At 53.4% G+C, this 16,673-nt stretch overlaps 1 protein-coding gene and 2 non-coding genes across 3 annotated transcripts; 1 reads left to right on the top strand and 2 right to left on the bottom strand.

Annotated features, from left to right (window-relative positions):
- Nucleotides 1-2,839: 2,839 nt before the first annotated feature.
- On the top strand, nt 2,840-2,913 carry TRNAT-AGU (transfer RNA threonine (anticodon AGU)). Its single transcript has one exon. It is a non-coding gene; the product is annotated as a tRNA-Thr (tRNA).
- A 232-nt stretch (nt 2,914-3,145) lies between these two features.
- Nucleotides 3,146-3,217, bottom strand: TRNAE-CUC (transfer RNA glutamic acid (anticodon CUC)). The gene has a single exon. It is a non-coding gene; the product is annotated as a tRNA-Glu (tRNA).
- A 3,602-nt stretch (nt 3,218-6,819) lies between these two features.
- JOSD2 (Josephin domain containing 2) lies at nt 6,820-16,520 on the bottom strand. Its single transcript, XM_086871554.1, has 5 exons — nt 16,479-16,520; nt 14,544-14,752; nt 13,476-13,601; nt 9,495-9,689; nt 6,820-7,419 (listed from the first exon to the last, which is right to left on the bottom strand). Exons 1-5 carry the CDS (start codon nt 16,518-16,520, stop codon nt 7,320-7,322), a joined length of 672 nt encoding a protein of 223 aa, XP_086727680.1. The 3' UTR covers nt 6,820-7,319.
- Nucleotides 16,521-16,673: the final 153 nt, after the last annotated feature.

The following is a 16,673-nucleotide window of genomic DNA, read 5'->3' as shown; positions in this document are numbered from 1 at the left end:
GAAATGAAATGAAATAAAATAAAATAAAATAAAATAAAGCAAAATAAAACAAAATAAAAGAAAATGTAATATAATATAATATAATATAATATAATATAATATAATATAATATAATATAATATAATATAATATAATATAATATAATATAATATAATATAATATAATATAATCAAAATAAAATAAAATAAAATAAAATGAAATAAAGTAAAATAAAATAAAATAAAACAAAACAAAACAAAACAAAATAAAATAAAATAAAGCAAAATAAAGCAAAATAAAGCAAAATGAAATGAAATGAAATGAAATAAAATAAAATAAAATAAAATAAAATAAAATAAAATAAAATAAAATAAAATAAAATAAAATAAAATAAAATAAAATGAAATAAAATAAAGTAAAATAAAATAAAACAAAACAAAACAAAATAAAATAAAATAAAATAAAATAAAATAAAATAAAATAAAATAAAATAAAGCAAAATAAAGCAAATGAAATGAAATGAAATGAAATAAAATAAAATAAAATAAAATAAAATAAAATAAAATAAATTAAAATAAAATAAAATAAAATAAAATAAAATAAAATAAAATAAAATAAAATAAAATAAAATAAAATAAAATAAAATAAAATAAAATAAAATGAAATAAAGTAAAATAAAATAAAACAAAACAAAATAAAATAAAATAAAGCAAAATAAATCAAAATAAAGCAAAATAAAGCAAAATGAAATGAAATGAAATGAAATGAAATGAAATAAAATAAAATAAAATAAAATAAAATAAAATAAAATAAAATAAAATAAAATAAAATAAAATAAAATAAAATAAAGTAAAATAAAATGAAATAAAATAAAGTAAAATAAAATAAAACAAAACAAAACAAAACAAAACAAAACAAAACAAATAAAATAAAATAAAATAAAATAAAATAAAATAAAATAAAATAAAATAAAATAAAATAAAATAAAATAAAATAAAATAAAATAAAATAAAATAAAATAAAATAAAATAAAATCAACTCCGCGGGTGCCGCCGGGACTCGAACCCCTGACTCGAACCCGGGTCTCGGCCTTGCGGGGCGGGGCCGATCCCGCTGCGCCACCGCGGGGGGGGGGGGGCGCGGGGGCGGCTGGGACCCCCATAAAGGCACGCGGGGAGACTGGAGGGGGAATTTTGGGGTCACCAAAAATCCGGGGGGGATTTTGGGGAAAATTCGAGGGTTTTTGGGGTCTTTGCGGGGATTTTCGGGGGGTGAGGGGGTGTTAGGAGGATTCTGGGGAAGTCCTGGGGAGATTTTGGGGGGATTTAGGGGGATCTGGGGACATTTTTGGGGGTGAGGGGATTTCAGGGGGATTTTGGGAGGATTTTAGGGAATCCCTGGAGAGATTTTGGGGGCGATTTGAAGGTTTTTGGGGGGATTTTCGGGGTCTTTGGAGGATTTTCGGGGGGTGAAGAAGTTTTAGGAGGATTTTGGGTGGATTTTGGGGGGATGAGAGGGTTTTAAGGGAATTTTGGAGAATTCCTGGAGAGATTTTGAGAGGGATTTGAAGGTTTTTGGGGGAATTTTCGGGGGGTGAGGTGGTTTTGGGGGGGATTTTGGGGGGATTTGGGGGGTTGAGGGTGTTTGGGGAGAATTTTGGGGGGGTTTCGGGGTGTGAGGGAATTTCAGGGGGATTTTGGGGAATCCCTGGGGAGATTTGGGGGCGATTTGAGGGTTTTTGGGGGCATTTTCTGGGGGTGAGGGGATTCCAGGGGCATTTTTGGGGGGATTTTGGGGAATCCCAGGAGTGATTTTGGGGGGATTTGATGTTCTTTGGGGGGGATTTTCGGGGTCTTTGTGAGGATTTTGGGGGGTAAGGGGGTTTTAGGAGGATTTTGGGGAGTATTGAGGGGTTTTAGGGGGATTTTGGGGAATCCTTGGGGAGATTTTGGGGGGATTTGAGGGGTTTGGGGGGGATTTTGGGGAATCCTTGGGGAGATTTTGGGGGGATTTGAGGGGTTTTAGGGGAATTTGCGGGGGTCGAGGGGCTTTAGAAGGATTTTTGGGGGGATTTTCGGGGTCTTTGGGAGGATTTTCGGGGGCTGAGGGGGTTTTAGGAGGATTTTGGGGGGAATTGAGGGATTTTGGGGGGATTTGAGGGGTCTTTGGGGGAATTTTCGGGGGGTGAGGTGGTTTTGGGAGGGGTTTTGGGGGGATTTGGGGAGGTGAGGATGTTTTGGGAGGATTTGGGGGGGATTTTGTGGGGTGAGGATGTTTTGGGAGGATTTTGGGGGGATTTTGGGGGGATTTTGTGGGGTGAGGATGTTTTGGGAGGATTTTGGGGGGATTTTGGGGGGATTTGGGGAGGTGAGGTGGTTTTGGGGGGGGATTTGGGGGGGATTTGGGGGGGTGAGGATGTTTTGGGAGGATTTTGGGGGGATTTTGGGGGGATTTGGGGAGGTGAGGTGGTTTTGGGGGGGGATTTTGGGGGGATTTGGGGAGGTGAGGTGGTTTTGGGGTGGGATTTTGGGGGAATTTTCGGGGGGTGAGGTGGTTTTGGGGGGGGATTTTGGGGGGATTTTGTGGGGTGAGGATGTTTTGGGAGGATTTTGGGTGGATTTTGGGGGGATTTCACCACTCGGGGGGGTCCCGGGACACGCGAGGAGAGAGTGGGGGAGGGGATTTGAGCTGGAATTCGGGCGTTTTTGGGGGGCGGGGTCCCCTGAACCGGGGGTTTTGGGGTCTCCCCTTTTTGGGGGGAGGGGAAATGGGGGGGTTTGGGGGTCTCCCCGTTTTTGGGGAGGGGTGGGGGAGGGGCTGGGGGGGTGATGGGGGTTGAGGGCGGCGCGGAGAGCGCGCGGGCGCCGTGGCTTAGTTGGTTAAAGCGCCTGTCTAGTAAACAGGAGATCCTGGGTTCGAATCCCAGCGGTGCCTCAGCTCTGTCGCGGCCATATCGCGACAGCACCGCCCGGTTTTATTTTTATTATTATTTTTCTAAGTTTTTTTTAAATTCATCACATCACCCGTTTAATTTTTTTAAATCAAATAAATTCCTTTCACGCTAAATATGGGGGAGAAGGAAAAGAGGGCCCGCGAGGCGTTGGAAAAAAGGGGAAAAGGGGAAAAAAAAATTAATAAATATAAAATAAATCAGGCCAGTTTTTATTTCCCTGACCGGGAATCGAACCCGGGCCGCGGCGGTGAGAGCGCCGAATCCTAACCACTAGACCACCAGGGAGAGCCGCGAGCGCCACAGCGCCGGCGCCACCAGAGGCGCAAAGCCGCGTCCTGATTGGCTAGCCAGGCTCTGACGGGCTGTCAATCAAGCTGGAGAACCAATCAGAGCGCGTCTCGGGGGCGGTCGCGCCGCCGCCTCAGGTTTCCCGCCTCACCGCGCTGTGCCCTGTGGGGGGAGAATTTCGGGGGTTTTGGGGTAGAATTTGGGGGTTTCTTTGTAGGATTCGTGTGTTTTGAAGGGAATTGGGGGATCTTTGAACGAAATACGATGATTTTGGGGCAAAACTTGGGTATTTCGGGTGTTAATTCGAGGATTTTGAACTCCGACAGCGACGAATCCTACCCACTAGAACACCAGGGAGACCCGAGAGCGCCATTGCGCCGGCGCCACCAGAGGGGCAACGCCGAGTTCTGATTGGCTAGACAAGCTCTGAGGGGGTGTCAATCAAGCTGGAGAACCAATCAGAGCGCGACTCGCTGCCGCCTCAGGTTTCCCGCCTCACCGCGCTGTGCCCTGTGGGGGGAGAATTTCGGGGGTTTTGGGGTAGAATTTGGGGGTTTCTTTGTAGGATTCGTGTGTTTTGAAGGGAATTGGGTGATCTTTGAGCGAAATACGGTGATTTTGGGGCAAAACTTGGGTATTTCGGGTGTTAATTCGAGGATTTTGAGCTGCTCCGAGCTGACTGTCTGGGCGGGTGAGGAGAGGGTGTCAATCACAGTGGAGAGCCAATCAGAACGCCGTTGTGGGGTGGTCACGCCCTCCGCCTCAGGTTTCCCGCCTCTCCCGTCCGGCAATGCGCGGAGGAAATTTGGGGATTTTTGGGGTGAAATTCGGAGATTTTGGTGAAAATTTCGGTGTTTTAGGGGTGGAATTCTCGGGTTTGGGGGGGAAATTCGGGGATTTGCGTGCGAAAGGCGGAGATTTTGGGGAGAAATCCGGGGATTCTGAGCCGCACTCTCCGAACACCGCGCCGCGCGCTGATTGGCTGCGCGTGATGAACGCAGCTGTCAATCAAAGCGGAGAACCTATCAGAATACAATTGCGATGCTTGGTAACGCCCCCGTCCCGGCTTTCCCGCCCCCGGCGCTGAGGGGGAGAAAAGCGGGAATTTTGGGGTTAAATTTGGGAATTTTGGGGTTAAATTTGGGGATTTTGGGGTTAAATTTGGGGATTTTGGGGCGGAATTCGGGAATTTTGGGGATAAATTTGGGGCTTTTGGGGCGGAATTTGGGGATTTTGGGGCAGAATTTTGGAATTTTGGGGTTAAATTCGGGAATTTTGGGGCGGAATTTGGGGATTTTAGGGCGGAATTCGGGAATTTTGGGGTTAAATTCGGGAATTTGGGTGCGGAATTCGGGAATTTTGGGGTTAAATTTGGGAATTTTGTGTTAAAATTTGGGAATTTTGGGGCGGAATCTGGGAATTTTGGGGTTAAATTCGGGAATTTGGGTGCGGAATTCGGGAATTTTGGGGTTAAATTTGGGAATTTTTGTGTTAAAATTTGGGAATTTTGGGGTGGAATCTGGGAATTTTGGGGTTAAATTTGGAAATTTTGGGGTTAAATTTGGGAATTTTGTGTTAAATTTGGGAATTTGGGGGCGGAATTCGGGAATTTTGGAGTAAAATCGGGGAATTTTGGGGTGAAAATCAGGGATTTGGGGTGGAATTGGGGCATTTTGGGGATGAAATTTGTGGATTTGGGGTGAAAATCAGAGATTTGGGCTGGAATTTGAGGATTTTGTGGCAAAATTTGGGGATTTTGGGGTGAAATTTGGGGATTTTGGGGCAAAATTTGGGGATTTTGGGTGAAATTTGGGGATTGTGGGGTAAAATTGGGGATTTTGGGGTGAAATTTGGGGATTTGGGGTGAAATTTGGGGATTTTGGGGTGAAAATCAGGGATTTAGGCTGGAATTTGGGGATTTGGGGTGAAACTTGGGGGGTTTGTGGCAAAATTTGGGGATTTTGGGGTGAAAATCAGAGATTTGGGGTGAAACTTGGGAATTTTGGGGTGAAAATCAGGGATTTAAACTGGAATTGGGGCATTTTGGGGTGAAATTTGTGATTTTGTGGCAAAATTTGGGGATTTTGGGGTGAAAATCAGGGATTTGGGGTGAAATTGGGGATTTTGGGGATGAAATTTGTGGATTTGGGGTGAAAATCAGAGATTTGGGCTGGAATTTGGGGATTTTGTAGCAAAATTTGGGGATTTGGGGGATGAAATTTGGGGATTTTGGGGATTAAATTTGGGGGTCTGGGGTGAAATTTGAGGATTTTGGGGTGAAATTTGGAGATTTTGGGGCAAAATTTAGGGATTTTGGGGTGAAAATCAGGGATTTGGGGTGGAATTGGTGGATTTGGGGTGAAATTTGGGGATTTTGGGGATGAAATTTGGGGATTTTGTGGCAAAATTTGGGGATTTGGGGTGAAATTGGGGATTTTGGGGATGAAATTTGTGGATTTGGGGTGTAAATCAGGGATTTGTGGTGAAATTTGTGGATTTTGTGGCAAAATTTGGGGATTTTGGGGTGAAATTTGGGGATTTTGGGGGCAAAATTTAGGAATTTGGGCTGGAATTGGACCATTTTAGGGAGGAATTTAGGGATTTTGGGGATTAAATTTGAGGATTTGGGGTGAAATTTGGTGATTTTGGGGTGAAATTTGGGGATTTTGGGGATTTGGGGTGAAATTTGAGGATTTGGGGTGAAATTTGGTGATTTTGGGGTGAAATTTGGGGATTTTGGGGATGAAATTTGGGGATTTTGGGTTGTAAATCAGGGATTTGTGGTGAAATTTCTGGATTTTGTGGCAAAATTTGGGGATTTTGGGGTGAAAATCAGGGATTTGGGGTGAAATTTGGGGTGAAATTTGGTGATTTTGGGGTGAAATTTGGGGATTTTGGGGTGAAAATCAGGGATTTGGGGTGAAATTTGGGGATTTTGGGGTGAAAATCAGGGATTTGGGGTGAAATTTGAGGATTTGGGGTGAAATTTGGTGATTTTGGGGTGAAATCTGGCGATTTCCAAACCACCACGAGGACACAAAGCTCCCAACCATCGCTTCTGTTCCCTTTCCCTCCGGAATTGCAAAGCAGAGACAGCCCAGGACCCGCAGAAACACCCGGAACAACCCCAAAACTGCACGGGGGTCACCCAGGGGTCACCCAGGGGTCACCCGGGGGTCACCCAGGGGTCACCCAGGGGTCACCCAGGTGTCCTTCAGGTGTCACTTGGTGCCACTCAGGTGTTCAGGTGTCACTCAGGTGTCCATCAGGTGTCACTCAGGTGTCACCCAGGGGTCACCCAGGGGTCACCCAGGTGTCCCTCAGGTGTCACTCAGGTGTCACCCAGGGGTCACCCAGGTGTCACCCAGGGGTCACTTGGTGCCACTCAGGTGTTGTTCAGGTGTCACTCAGGTGTCACTCAGGTGTCAGGTGTCACTCAGGTGTCCTTCAGGTGTCACTCAGGTGTCAGGTGTCACTCAGGTGTCATTCAGGTGTTGTTCAGGTGTCACTCAGGTGTCACTTGGTGCCACTCAGGTGTCAGGTGTCACTCAGGTGTCCATCAGGTGTCACCCAGATGTCATTCAGGTGTCACTCAGGTGTCAGGTGTCACTCAGGTGTCACTCAGGTGTCCATCAGGGGTCACTCAGGTGTCACTCAGGTGTCACTCAGGTGTCCCGCAGGTTTTGTTCAGGTGTTGTTCAGGTGTCACCCAGGTGTCACTCAGGTGTCAGGTGTCATTCAGGTGTCGTTCAGATGTCGTTCAGGTGTCACCCAGGTGTCGTTCAGGTGTTGCTCAGGTGTCCTTCAGGTCTTGTTCAGGTCTTGTTCAGGTGTCACTCAGGTGTCACTTGGTGTCACTCAGGGTTCAGGTGTCACTCAGGTGTCACCCAAGTGTCCCTCAGGGGTCACTCAGGTGTCACTCAGGTGTCAGGTGTCGCTCACATGTCGTTCAGGTGTCACCCAGGTGTCGTTCAGGTGTTGTTCAGGTGTCCCTCAGGGGTCCCTCAGGTGTTGTTCAGGTGTCACTCAGGGGTCACTCAGGTGTTGTGCAGGTGTCACCCAGGTGTTGTTCAGGTGTCACCCAGGTGTCCCTGAGGTGTCACTCCGGGCTCAACCACGTCCCCTCCTCCTCCACCTCCCGCGGCACCACCAGGAACAGCTCCGAGCTCCCCTCATCCAACACCCGCTGCAGGAACTCCCTGCAGGTGACACCCCCGGTGAGACCCCCAGGTGAGACCCCCCAGGTGAGACCCCCCAGGTGACACCCCCAGGTGAGACCCCCCGGTGAGACCCCCAGGTGAGACCCCCCAGGTGACACCCCCCAGGTGAGACCCCCCAGGTGACACCCCCAGGTGAGACCCCCAGGTGAGACCCCCAGGTGAGACCCACAGGTGGCACCCCCTGGTGAGACCCCCAGGTGAGACCCCCAGGTGAGACCCCCCGGTGAGACCCCCCAGGTGAGACCCCCCCAGGTGACACCCCCAGGTGACACCCCCAGGTGACACCCCAAGGTGAGACCCCCAGGTGACACCCCCAGGTGAGACCCCCAGGTAACACCCCCCAGTGAGACCCCCAGGTGAGACCCCCAGGTGAGACCCCCCAGGTGAGACCCCCCAGGTGAGACCCCCCCGGTGAGAACCCCAGGTGAGACCCCCAGGTGAGACCCCCCAGGTGACACCCCCAGGTGACACCCCCAGGTGAGACCCCCAGGTGAGACCCCCAGGTGACACCTCCAGGTGAGACCCCCAGGTGACACCCCCAGGTGAGACCCCCAGGTGACACCCCCAGGTGACACCCCCCAGGTGACACCCCCCAGGTGACACCCCCAGGTGAGACCCCCAGTGAGACCCCCCAGGTGAGACCCCCCAGGTGAGAGCCCCCAGGTGAGTCCCCAAGGTGAGACCCCCAGGTGAGACCCCCAGGTGAGACCCCCCAGGTGAGACCCCCCAGGTGAGACCCCCCCAGGTGACACCCCCCAGACCCCCAGGTGAGACCCCCAGGGGAGACCCCCAGGTGACACCCCCAGGTGACACCCCCAGGTGAGACCCCCCAGGTGACACCCCCAGGTGAGACCCCCAGGTGAGACCCCCAGGTGACACCCCAAGGTGACACCCCGTGGTGACACCCCCCAGGTGAGACCCCCCAGGTGAGACCCCCCAGGTGAGACCACCCAGGTGACACCCCCCGGTGAGACCCCCCCAGGTGACACCCCCCAGACCCCCAGGTGAGACCCCCAGGGGAGACCCCCAGGTGACACCCCCAGGTGACACCCCCAGGTGAGACCCCCCAGGTGACACCCCCAGGTGAGACCCCCAGGTGAGACCCCCAGGTGACACCCCAAGGTGACACCCCGTGGTGACACCCCCCAGGTGAGACCCCCCAGGTGAGACCCCCCAGGTGAGACCCCCCAGGTGAGACCACCCAGGTGACACCCCCCGGTGAGAGCCCCAGCACCCGGGAGCCCACCTGAGAGCCCACCTGACCCCACCTGACCTCACCTGAGAGCCCCCCTGATCCCACCTGAACTCACCTAATCCCACCTGACCCCACCTGAACTCACCAGAGCCCACCTGACCCCACCTGAGAGCTCACCAGAGCTCACCTAAGCCCACCTGGGAGCCCACCCGAGCCCACCTGAGCTCACCTGTGACACACCTGAGCCCACCTGAGCTCACCTGGGAACTCACCTGAGCCCACCTGATCCCACCTGAGCTCACCTGGGAACTCACCTGAGCCCACCTGAGCCCACCTGGGAACTCACCTGAGCCCACCTGAGCCCACCTGACCTCACCTGTGACACACCTGTGACACACCTGAGCCCACCTGATCCCACCTGAGCTCACCTGTGACACACCTGTGACACACCTGATCCCACCTGATCCCACCTGACCTCACCTGACCTCACCTGTGACACACCTGTGACACACCTGAGCCCACCTGAGCCCACCTGTGACACACCTGAGCCCACCTGTGACACACCTGTGACACACCTGTGACACACCTGATCCCACCTGACCTCACCTGTGACACACCTGAGCCCACCTGATCCCACCTGAGCTCACCTGGGAACTCACCTGATCCCACCTGACCTCACCTGTGACACACCTGTGACACACCTGATCCCACCTGACCTCACCTGTGACACACCTGTGACACACCTGATCCCACCTGACCTCACCTGTGACACACCTGATCCCACCTGAGCTCACCTGTGACACACCTGTGACACGCCTGTGACACACCTGATCCCACCTGAGACCCCACCCGTTCTCACCTGAGCTGGGGCTCGCTGCCGATGGCGGTGGGCGTGGCCAGTTTGGAGTCCAGGTTGTAGAAGGTGTGGCCCAGGCGCCGCACGCTGAGCCAGTGGGGCCGGGCCAGCGGCAGCTGCAGCGCCCCCAGGCGGGGCCGCGAGGGAACGTTCAGCAGGAACCCGAGCACCGGGGACACCGAGAGCCGCTCCAGGGGGCTGGGGACACCCGGACACACCCCTAATTAACTGGGGTTCGTTAATTAACACCCCTAATTAACTGGGGTTTGTTAATTAACACCCCTAATTAACTGGGGTTCGTTAATTAACACCCCTAATTAACTGGGGAGGGAACGTTCAGCAGGAACCCCAGCACCGGGGACACCGAGAGCCGCTCCAGGGGGCTGGGGACACCCGGACACACCCCTAATTAACTGGGGTTCGTTAATTAACACCCCTAATTAACTGGGGTTAATTAATTAACACCCCTAATTAACTGGGGAGGGAACGTTCAGCAGGAACCCGAGCACCGGGGACACCGAGAGCCGCTCCAGGGGGCTGGGGACACCCGGACACACCCCTAATTAACTGGGGTTCGTTAATTAACACCCCTAATTAACTGGGGTTCGTTAATTAACACCCTGAATTAACTGGGGTTCGTTAATTAACACCCCGAATTAACTGGGGAGGGAACGTTCAGCAGGAACCCGAGCACCGGGGACACCGAGAGCCGCTCCAGGGGGCTGGGGACACCCGGACACACCCCTAATTAACTGGGGTTCGTTAATTAACACCCCTAATTAACTGGGGTTTGTTAATTAACACCCCTAATTAACTGGGGTTCGTTAATTAACACCCCTAATTAACTGGGGGTAATTAATTAACACCCCTAATTAACTGGGGTTCGTTAATTAACACCCCTAATTAACTGGGGTTCATTAATTAACAACCCTAATTAACTGGGGTTCGTTAATTAACACCCCTAATTAACTGGGGTTCGTTAATTAACACCCCTAATTAACTGGGGAGGGAACGTTCAGCAGGAACCCCAGCACCGGGGACACCGAGAGCCGCTCCAGGGGGCTGGGGACACCGAGACCACACCCCTAATTAACTGGGGTTCATTAATTAACACCCCTAATTAACTGGGGTTCGTTAATTAACACCCCTAATTAACTGGGGTTCGTTAATTAACACCCCTAATTAACTGGGGAGGGAACGTTCAGCAGGAACCCGAGCACCGGGGACACCGAGAGCCGCTCCAAGGGGCTGGGTACACCCGGACACACCCCTAATTAACTGGGGTTCGTTAATTAACACCCCTAATTAACTGGGGTTCGGTAATTAACACCCCTAATTAACTGGGGAGGGAACGTTCAGCAGGAACCCCAGCACCGGGGACACCGAGAGCCGCTCCAGGGGGCTGGGGACACCGAGACCACACCCCTAATTAACTGGGGTTCGTTAATTAACAGCCCTAATTAACTGGGGTTCGGTAATTAACACCCCTAATTAACTGGGGAGGGAACGTTCAGCAGGAACCCCAGCACCGGGGACACCGAGAGCCGCTCCAGGGGGCTGGGGACACCGAGACCACACCCCTAATTAACTGGGGTTCGATAATTAACACCCCTAATTAACTGGGATTAACTAATTAACACCCTGAATTAACTGGGGAGGGAACGTTCAGCAGGAACCCGAGCACCGGCGACACCGAGAGCCGCTCCAGGGGGCTGGGGACACCCGGACACACCCCTAATTAACTGGGGTTCGTTAATTAACACCCCTAATTAACTGGGGTTCGTTAATTAACACCCCTAATTAACTGGGGTTTGTTAATTAACAGGGGGGGACACCAAGACAACACCCCAAATTAATTGGGGAGGGGGTGTTAATTAACAAGTTGGGGATGCCCAGACCACACCCCAAATTAATTTGGGTTAATTAATTAACACCCCAAATTAATAGGGGCTAATTAATTAACACCCCAAATTAATAGGGGGCATTAACGGGGGGGGGGAGGCACTGAGACCACACCCCAAATTAACTGGGGTTCATTAATTAACACCCCAAATTAATTGAGGTTAATTAATTAACACCCCAAATTAATAGGGGAGGGGGCATTAATTAATGGGGGGACACCGAGAGCCGCTCCAGGGGGCTGGGGACACCGAGAACACACCCCTAATTAACTGGGGTTCGTTAATTAACACCCCTAATTAACTGGGCTTAGTTAATTAACACCCCGAATTAATAGGGGAGTGGGCGTTAATTAACGGGGGGGAGGCGCTGAGACCACACCCCAAATTAATTTGGGTTAATTAATTAACACCCCAAATTAATTGGGGAGTGGGTGTTAATTAACGGAGGGGGCGCTGAGACCACCCTCCTAATTAACTGGGGTTCATTAATTAACACCCCAAATTAATTTGGGTTCATTAATTAACACCCCAAATTAATAGGGGGGGAGTTAATTAACAGGGGGACCACCGAGACCACACCCCTAATTAATAAGGGTTCATTAATTAACACCCCAAATTAATAGGGGTCAATTAATTAACACCCAAAACTAATTGGGGAGGGGGTGTTAATTAACAGGGTGGGAACATCACGACCACACCCAAAATTAATTGGGGAGGGGGCGTTAATTAACGGGGGGGGGGCACTGAGGGTCGTGGCAGAGTTGGGGGAGGGGAGGGGGCAGAGATTGGGGGGTGGGGGGGGCTGGAATTGGGGTGGGGGTGGCTGGGGATTTGGGGAGGGGTCTCAAGTGATCGGTTTGGATTTGGGGAGGGGTCTCAAGGGGTCTGGGGATTTGGGGAGGGGTCTCAAGGGGTCGGTTTGGATTTGGGGAGGGGTCTCAAGGGGTCTGGGGATTTGGGGAGGGGTCTCAAGGGGTCGGTTTGGGTTTGGGGAGGGGTCTCAAGGGGTCGGTTTGGATTTGGGGAGGGGTCTCAAGGGGTCGGTTTGGATTTGGGGAGGGGTCTCAAGGGGTCGGTTTGGATTTGGGGAGGGGTCTCAAGGGGTCTGGGGATTTGGGGAGGGGTCTCAAGGGGTCGGTTTGGGTTTGGGGAGGGGTCTCAAGGGGTCGGTTTGGATTTGGGGAGGGGTCTCAAGGGGTCGGTTTGGATTTGGGGAGGGGTCTCAAGGGGTCGGTTTGGATTTGGGGAGGGGTCTCAAGGGGTCTGGGGATTTGGGGAGGGGTCTCAAGGGGTCTGGGGATTTGGGGAGGGGTCTCAAGGGGTCGGTTTGGGTTTGGGGAGGGGTCTCAAGGGGTCGGTTTGGGTTTGGGGAGGGGTCTCAAGGGGTCGGTTTGGATTTGGGGAGGGGTCTCAAGGGGTCGGTTTGGGTTTGGGGAGGGGTCTCAAGGGGTCGGTTTGGGTTTGGGGAGGGGTCTCAAGGGGTCGGTTTGGGTTTGGGGAGGGGTCTCAAGGGGTCGGTTTGGGTTTGGGGAGGGGTCTCGGATCGATCGTGGGCACTGCAGGCACTGAAATGGGTGGGGGGGAGAGATTTGAGAGGTGCCAAATTTGGGTCTGGGGTCTCAGAGAAGTCACAGATTTGGGTGGGGGGTCCCGGGAGGGGTCCAGAATTTGGGTCTGGGGTCTCGAGGCTCCATCCCAAATTTGGGGAGGGGTCTCATTGGCTTTTGTCCCAACATACCCCAGGAGAAAGGAGAGATTTGTGAGTTTCCTATTGGGTTGAGGGTCCAGAATTTGGGTCTGGGGTCTCGGTGAAGCCCCAGATTTGGGTGGGGGGTCCCGGGAGGGGCGCAGGATTTGGGTCTGGGGTCTGTGGGAATTTGGGGAGGGGTCTCATTGGCTTTTGTCCCAACACACCCCAGGAGAAAGGAGAGATTTGAGAGGTCCCAAATTTGGGTTGGGGGTCTCAGAGGGATCCCAAATTCGGGTCTGGGGTCTCGGTGAAGCCCCAGATTTGGGTGGGTGGTCCCGGGAGGGGCGCGGGATTTGGGTCTGGGGTCTGTGGGAATTTGGGGAGGGGTCTCACCGCCGCTTGTCCCACCAGACGGCCGCCAGCCCCAGCGTGGCCAGCGCTGCCATCACCACGTTGATGTCGTAGTTGCCCGTGCCCAGGGGGCTCCGGTGGGGGTTGGGCCGCGAGTTGGGGGCCAGCCTGGGGGAGACCCCTCCCCAAATTAACCCCTGAGACCCCTCCCCAAATTAACCCAAACATCCGAGACCCCTCCCCAAATTAACCCCAAGACCCCTCCCCAAATTAACCCCTGAGACCCCTCCCCAAATTAACCTTGAGACCCCTCCCCAAATTAACACAAACACCAGAGACCCCTCCCCAAATTAACTCGAGACCCCTCCCCAAATTAACACAAACACCCGAGACCCCTCCCCAAATTAACCCCTGAGACCCCTCCCCAAATTAACCCCGAGACCCCTCCCCAAATTAACCCCCAAGACCCCTCCCCAAATTAACCGGAGACCCCTCCCCAAATTAACCCGAGACCCCTCCCCAAATTAACCCCTGAGACCCCTCCCCAAATTAACCCCGAGACCCCTCCCCAAATTAACCCAAACATCCGAGACCCCACCCCAAATTAACCCCTGAGACCCCTCCCCAAATTAACCTGAGACCCCTCCCCAAATTAACCCAAAGCCCCGAGACCCCTCCCCAAATCCAGGAAACCCCCCCCGGGACCCCTCCCCAAATTCAGGACCCTTTCCCCCATCCCCGAGGCCCCCTCCCCACCCCCAGAGACCCCCTCCCCAAATTCAGGAAACCCTCCTGAGACCCCTCCCCAAATTCAGGAAAACCCCCTGAGACCCCTCCCCAAATTCAGGAAACCCCCATGAGACCCCCAGACCCCTCCCCAAATTCAGGAAACCCTCCTGAGACCCCTCCCCAAATTCAGGACCCCTTCTCCCATCCCCTGGGACCCCTCCCCAAATTCAGGAAAACCCCCCCAGGGACCCCTCCCCAAATTCAGGACCCCTTCCCCCACCCCCCGGCCCCCCTCCCCCACCCCTGGAGACCCCTCCCCAAATTCAGGACCCCTTCCCCCACCCCCCGGGCCCCCTCCCCGAATTGGGTCTGGGGTCTCACCGGCGGCAGATGCCGTCGGCCGCGGCTTTGCTGAGCCAGGGCCGCTGCAGGAGGTTGTTGAGGGCGTGCAGGGCGCAGAGCTCCAGGCGCTGCCGCTCGTGGTACAGCCCCCCCGAGACCCCCGACCCAAATCCCGCCCCCGGACCCCCCCCCAAATCCCCCCGCGCCCCCGAGAGCCCCCCCGGCTCCGGTGGGGGGGAGGGGGAGGCCTGGGGGGCTGCGGGGAGAGAGGGGAGGGGTCTCAGGCAGCTCCCGGAGCTGCCAAATTGGCTCGAAGCCTCCTCTGAGACCCCTCCCCAAATTTGTGGTGTCACACAAATCCCCCCCCCGGGACCCCAAAATTCTCACAAATTCCCCCCGGGACCCCCAAATCCCCCCTCAGGACCCCCCAAAATCCTTCCCAGAGACCCCCAAAATCCTTCCCAGAGACCCCCCCAGGATCCCCAAAATCCCCCCCAGACCCCTCCCCAAATTAGTGGTGTCCCTCAAATTCCCCCCCAGGACCCCAAAATTCCCACAGAATCCTTCCCAGAGACCCCCAAATCCCCCCCAGGACCCCAAAATTCCCACAAAATCTTCCCAGAGACCACCCAGGGTCCCCAAAATCCCCCCCAGACCCCTCCCCAAATTCGTGGTGTCCCCTCAAATCCTCCCCGGGACCCCAAAATTCCCCCAAAATCTGCCGGGACCCCCAAATTCCCCCTCAGGACCCCCAAAATCCTTCCCAGAGACCACCCAGGACCCCCAAAATCCCTCCAGACCCCTCCCCAAATTCGTGGTGTCCCACAAATCTTCCCCCAGGACCCCAAAATTCCCACAAAATCCTTCCCAAAGACCCCCAAATTCACCCGGGACCCCCAAATTCCCCCTCAGGATCCCACAAAATTCACCCAAAATCCTTCCCAGAGACCCCTAAATTCACCCGGGACCCCCAAAATCCTTCCCAAGGAACCCCCAGGATCCCCAAAATCCCCCCAGACCCCTCCCCAAATTCATGGTGTCCCACAAATCCCCCCTCAGGACACCAAAATTCCCACAGAATCCTTCCCAGAGACCCCCAAATCCCCCCCAGGACCCCAAAATCCTTCCCAGGGAAGCCCCAGGATCCCCAAAATCCCCCCCAGACCCCTCCCCAAATTCGTGGAGTCCCACAAATCCCCCCCAGGACCCAAAAATTCACCCGGGACCCCCAAATTCCCCCTCAGGATCCCACAAAATTCCCCCAAAATCCTTCCCAGAGACCCTCAAATTCACTCGGGACCCCCAAAATCCTTCCCAGGGAACCCCCAGGGTCTCCAAAATCCCCCCCAGACCCCTCCCCAAATTCATGGTGTCCCTCAAATTCCCCCCCAGGACCCCAAAATTCCCACAAAATCCTTCCCAGAGACTCCCAAATCCCCCCCAGGACCCCAAAATTCCCACAAAATCTTCCCAGAGACCACCCAGGGTCCCCAAAATCCCCCCCAGACCCCTCCCCAAATTCGTGGAGTCCCACAAAGCCCCCCCAGGACCCCAAAATTCACCCGGGACCCCCGAAATTCCCCCAAAATCCCTCCCAGAGACCCCCAGGATCCCCAAAACCCCCCAAAATCCCCCCCATATTCCATCAAATCTCCCTCAGAACCCCCAAATTTCCGCAAAATCCCTCCCAGAGACCCCCAGGGCCCCCAAAATTCCAGGCACCCCCAAATTCTCCCCCCAGATCTCTTCAGGACCCCCAAGCCCTCCCACAAGACCCCCCCAAGTTTCTTCAAATCCCCCCAGGACCCCCCGATCCCCCCAAGGCCTTCCCAGCCCTTCCCCCTCACGGGCCCTCGGCGCGGCCTTCGCCTCCCTCCCCCCCAAACCCCCTCCTGCCCCCCAAAAAACCCCTCCGAGCCCCTCCTGCCCCCCCCAAGCCCCCCCAGAACTCCTCAGGACCCCCCAAAATCCGGCCCCGGCTTCCCCTTCCTCACCCAGCTCGTCCTCCGGGGCCATGGCGGCCACTGCCCCCTCAGGCCGCAACTACAACTCCCGTCATGCTCCGCACAACACTGACCAATTAGAGCACGCCGACCTCCTCCCCATGGCGCCTCGCGCGCGGCGCTAGCCAATCAGCGCCTCGACCTTCCTCCCATAACGCTTTGCTCC

This window comes from Cyanistes caeruleus, chromosome 36 (assembly GCF_971803275.1).
Source record: "Cyanistes caeruleus chromosome 36, bCyaCae1.hap1.1, whole genome shotgun sequence".
NCBI classification, from domain to species: Eukaryota; Metazoa; Chordata; class Aves; order Passeriformes; family Paridae; genus Cyanistes; species Cyanistes caeruleus.
The sequence above is the reverse complement of the archived record's forward strand: the minus strand, read 5'-3'. Positions and strand labels throughout refer to the sequence as shown.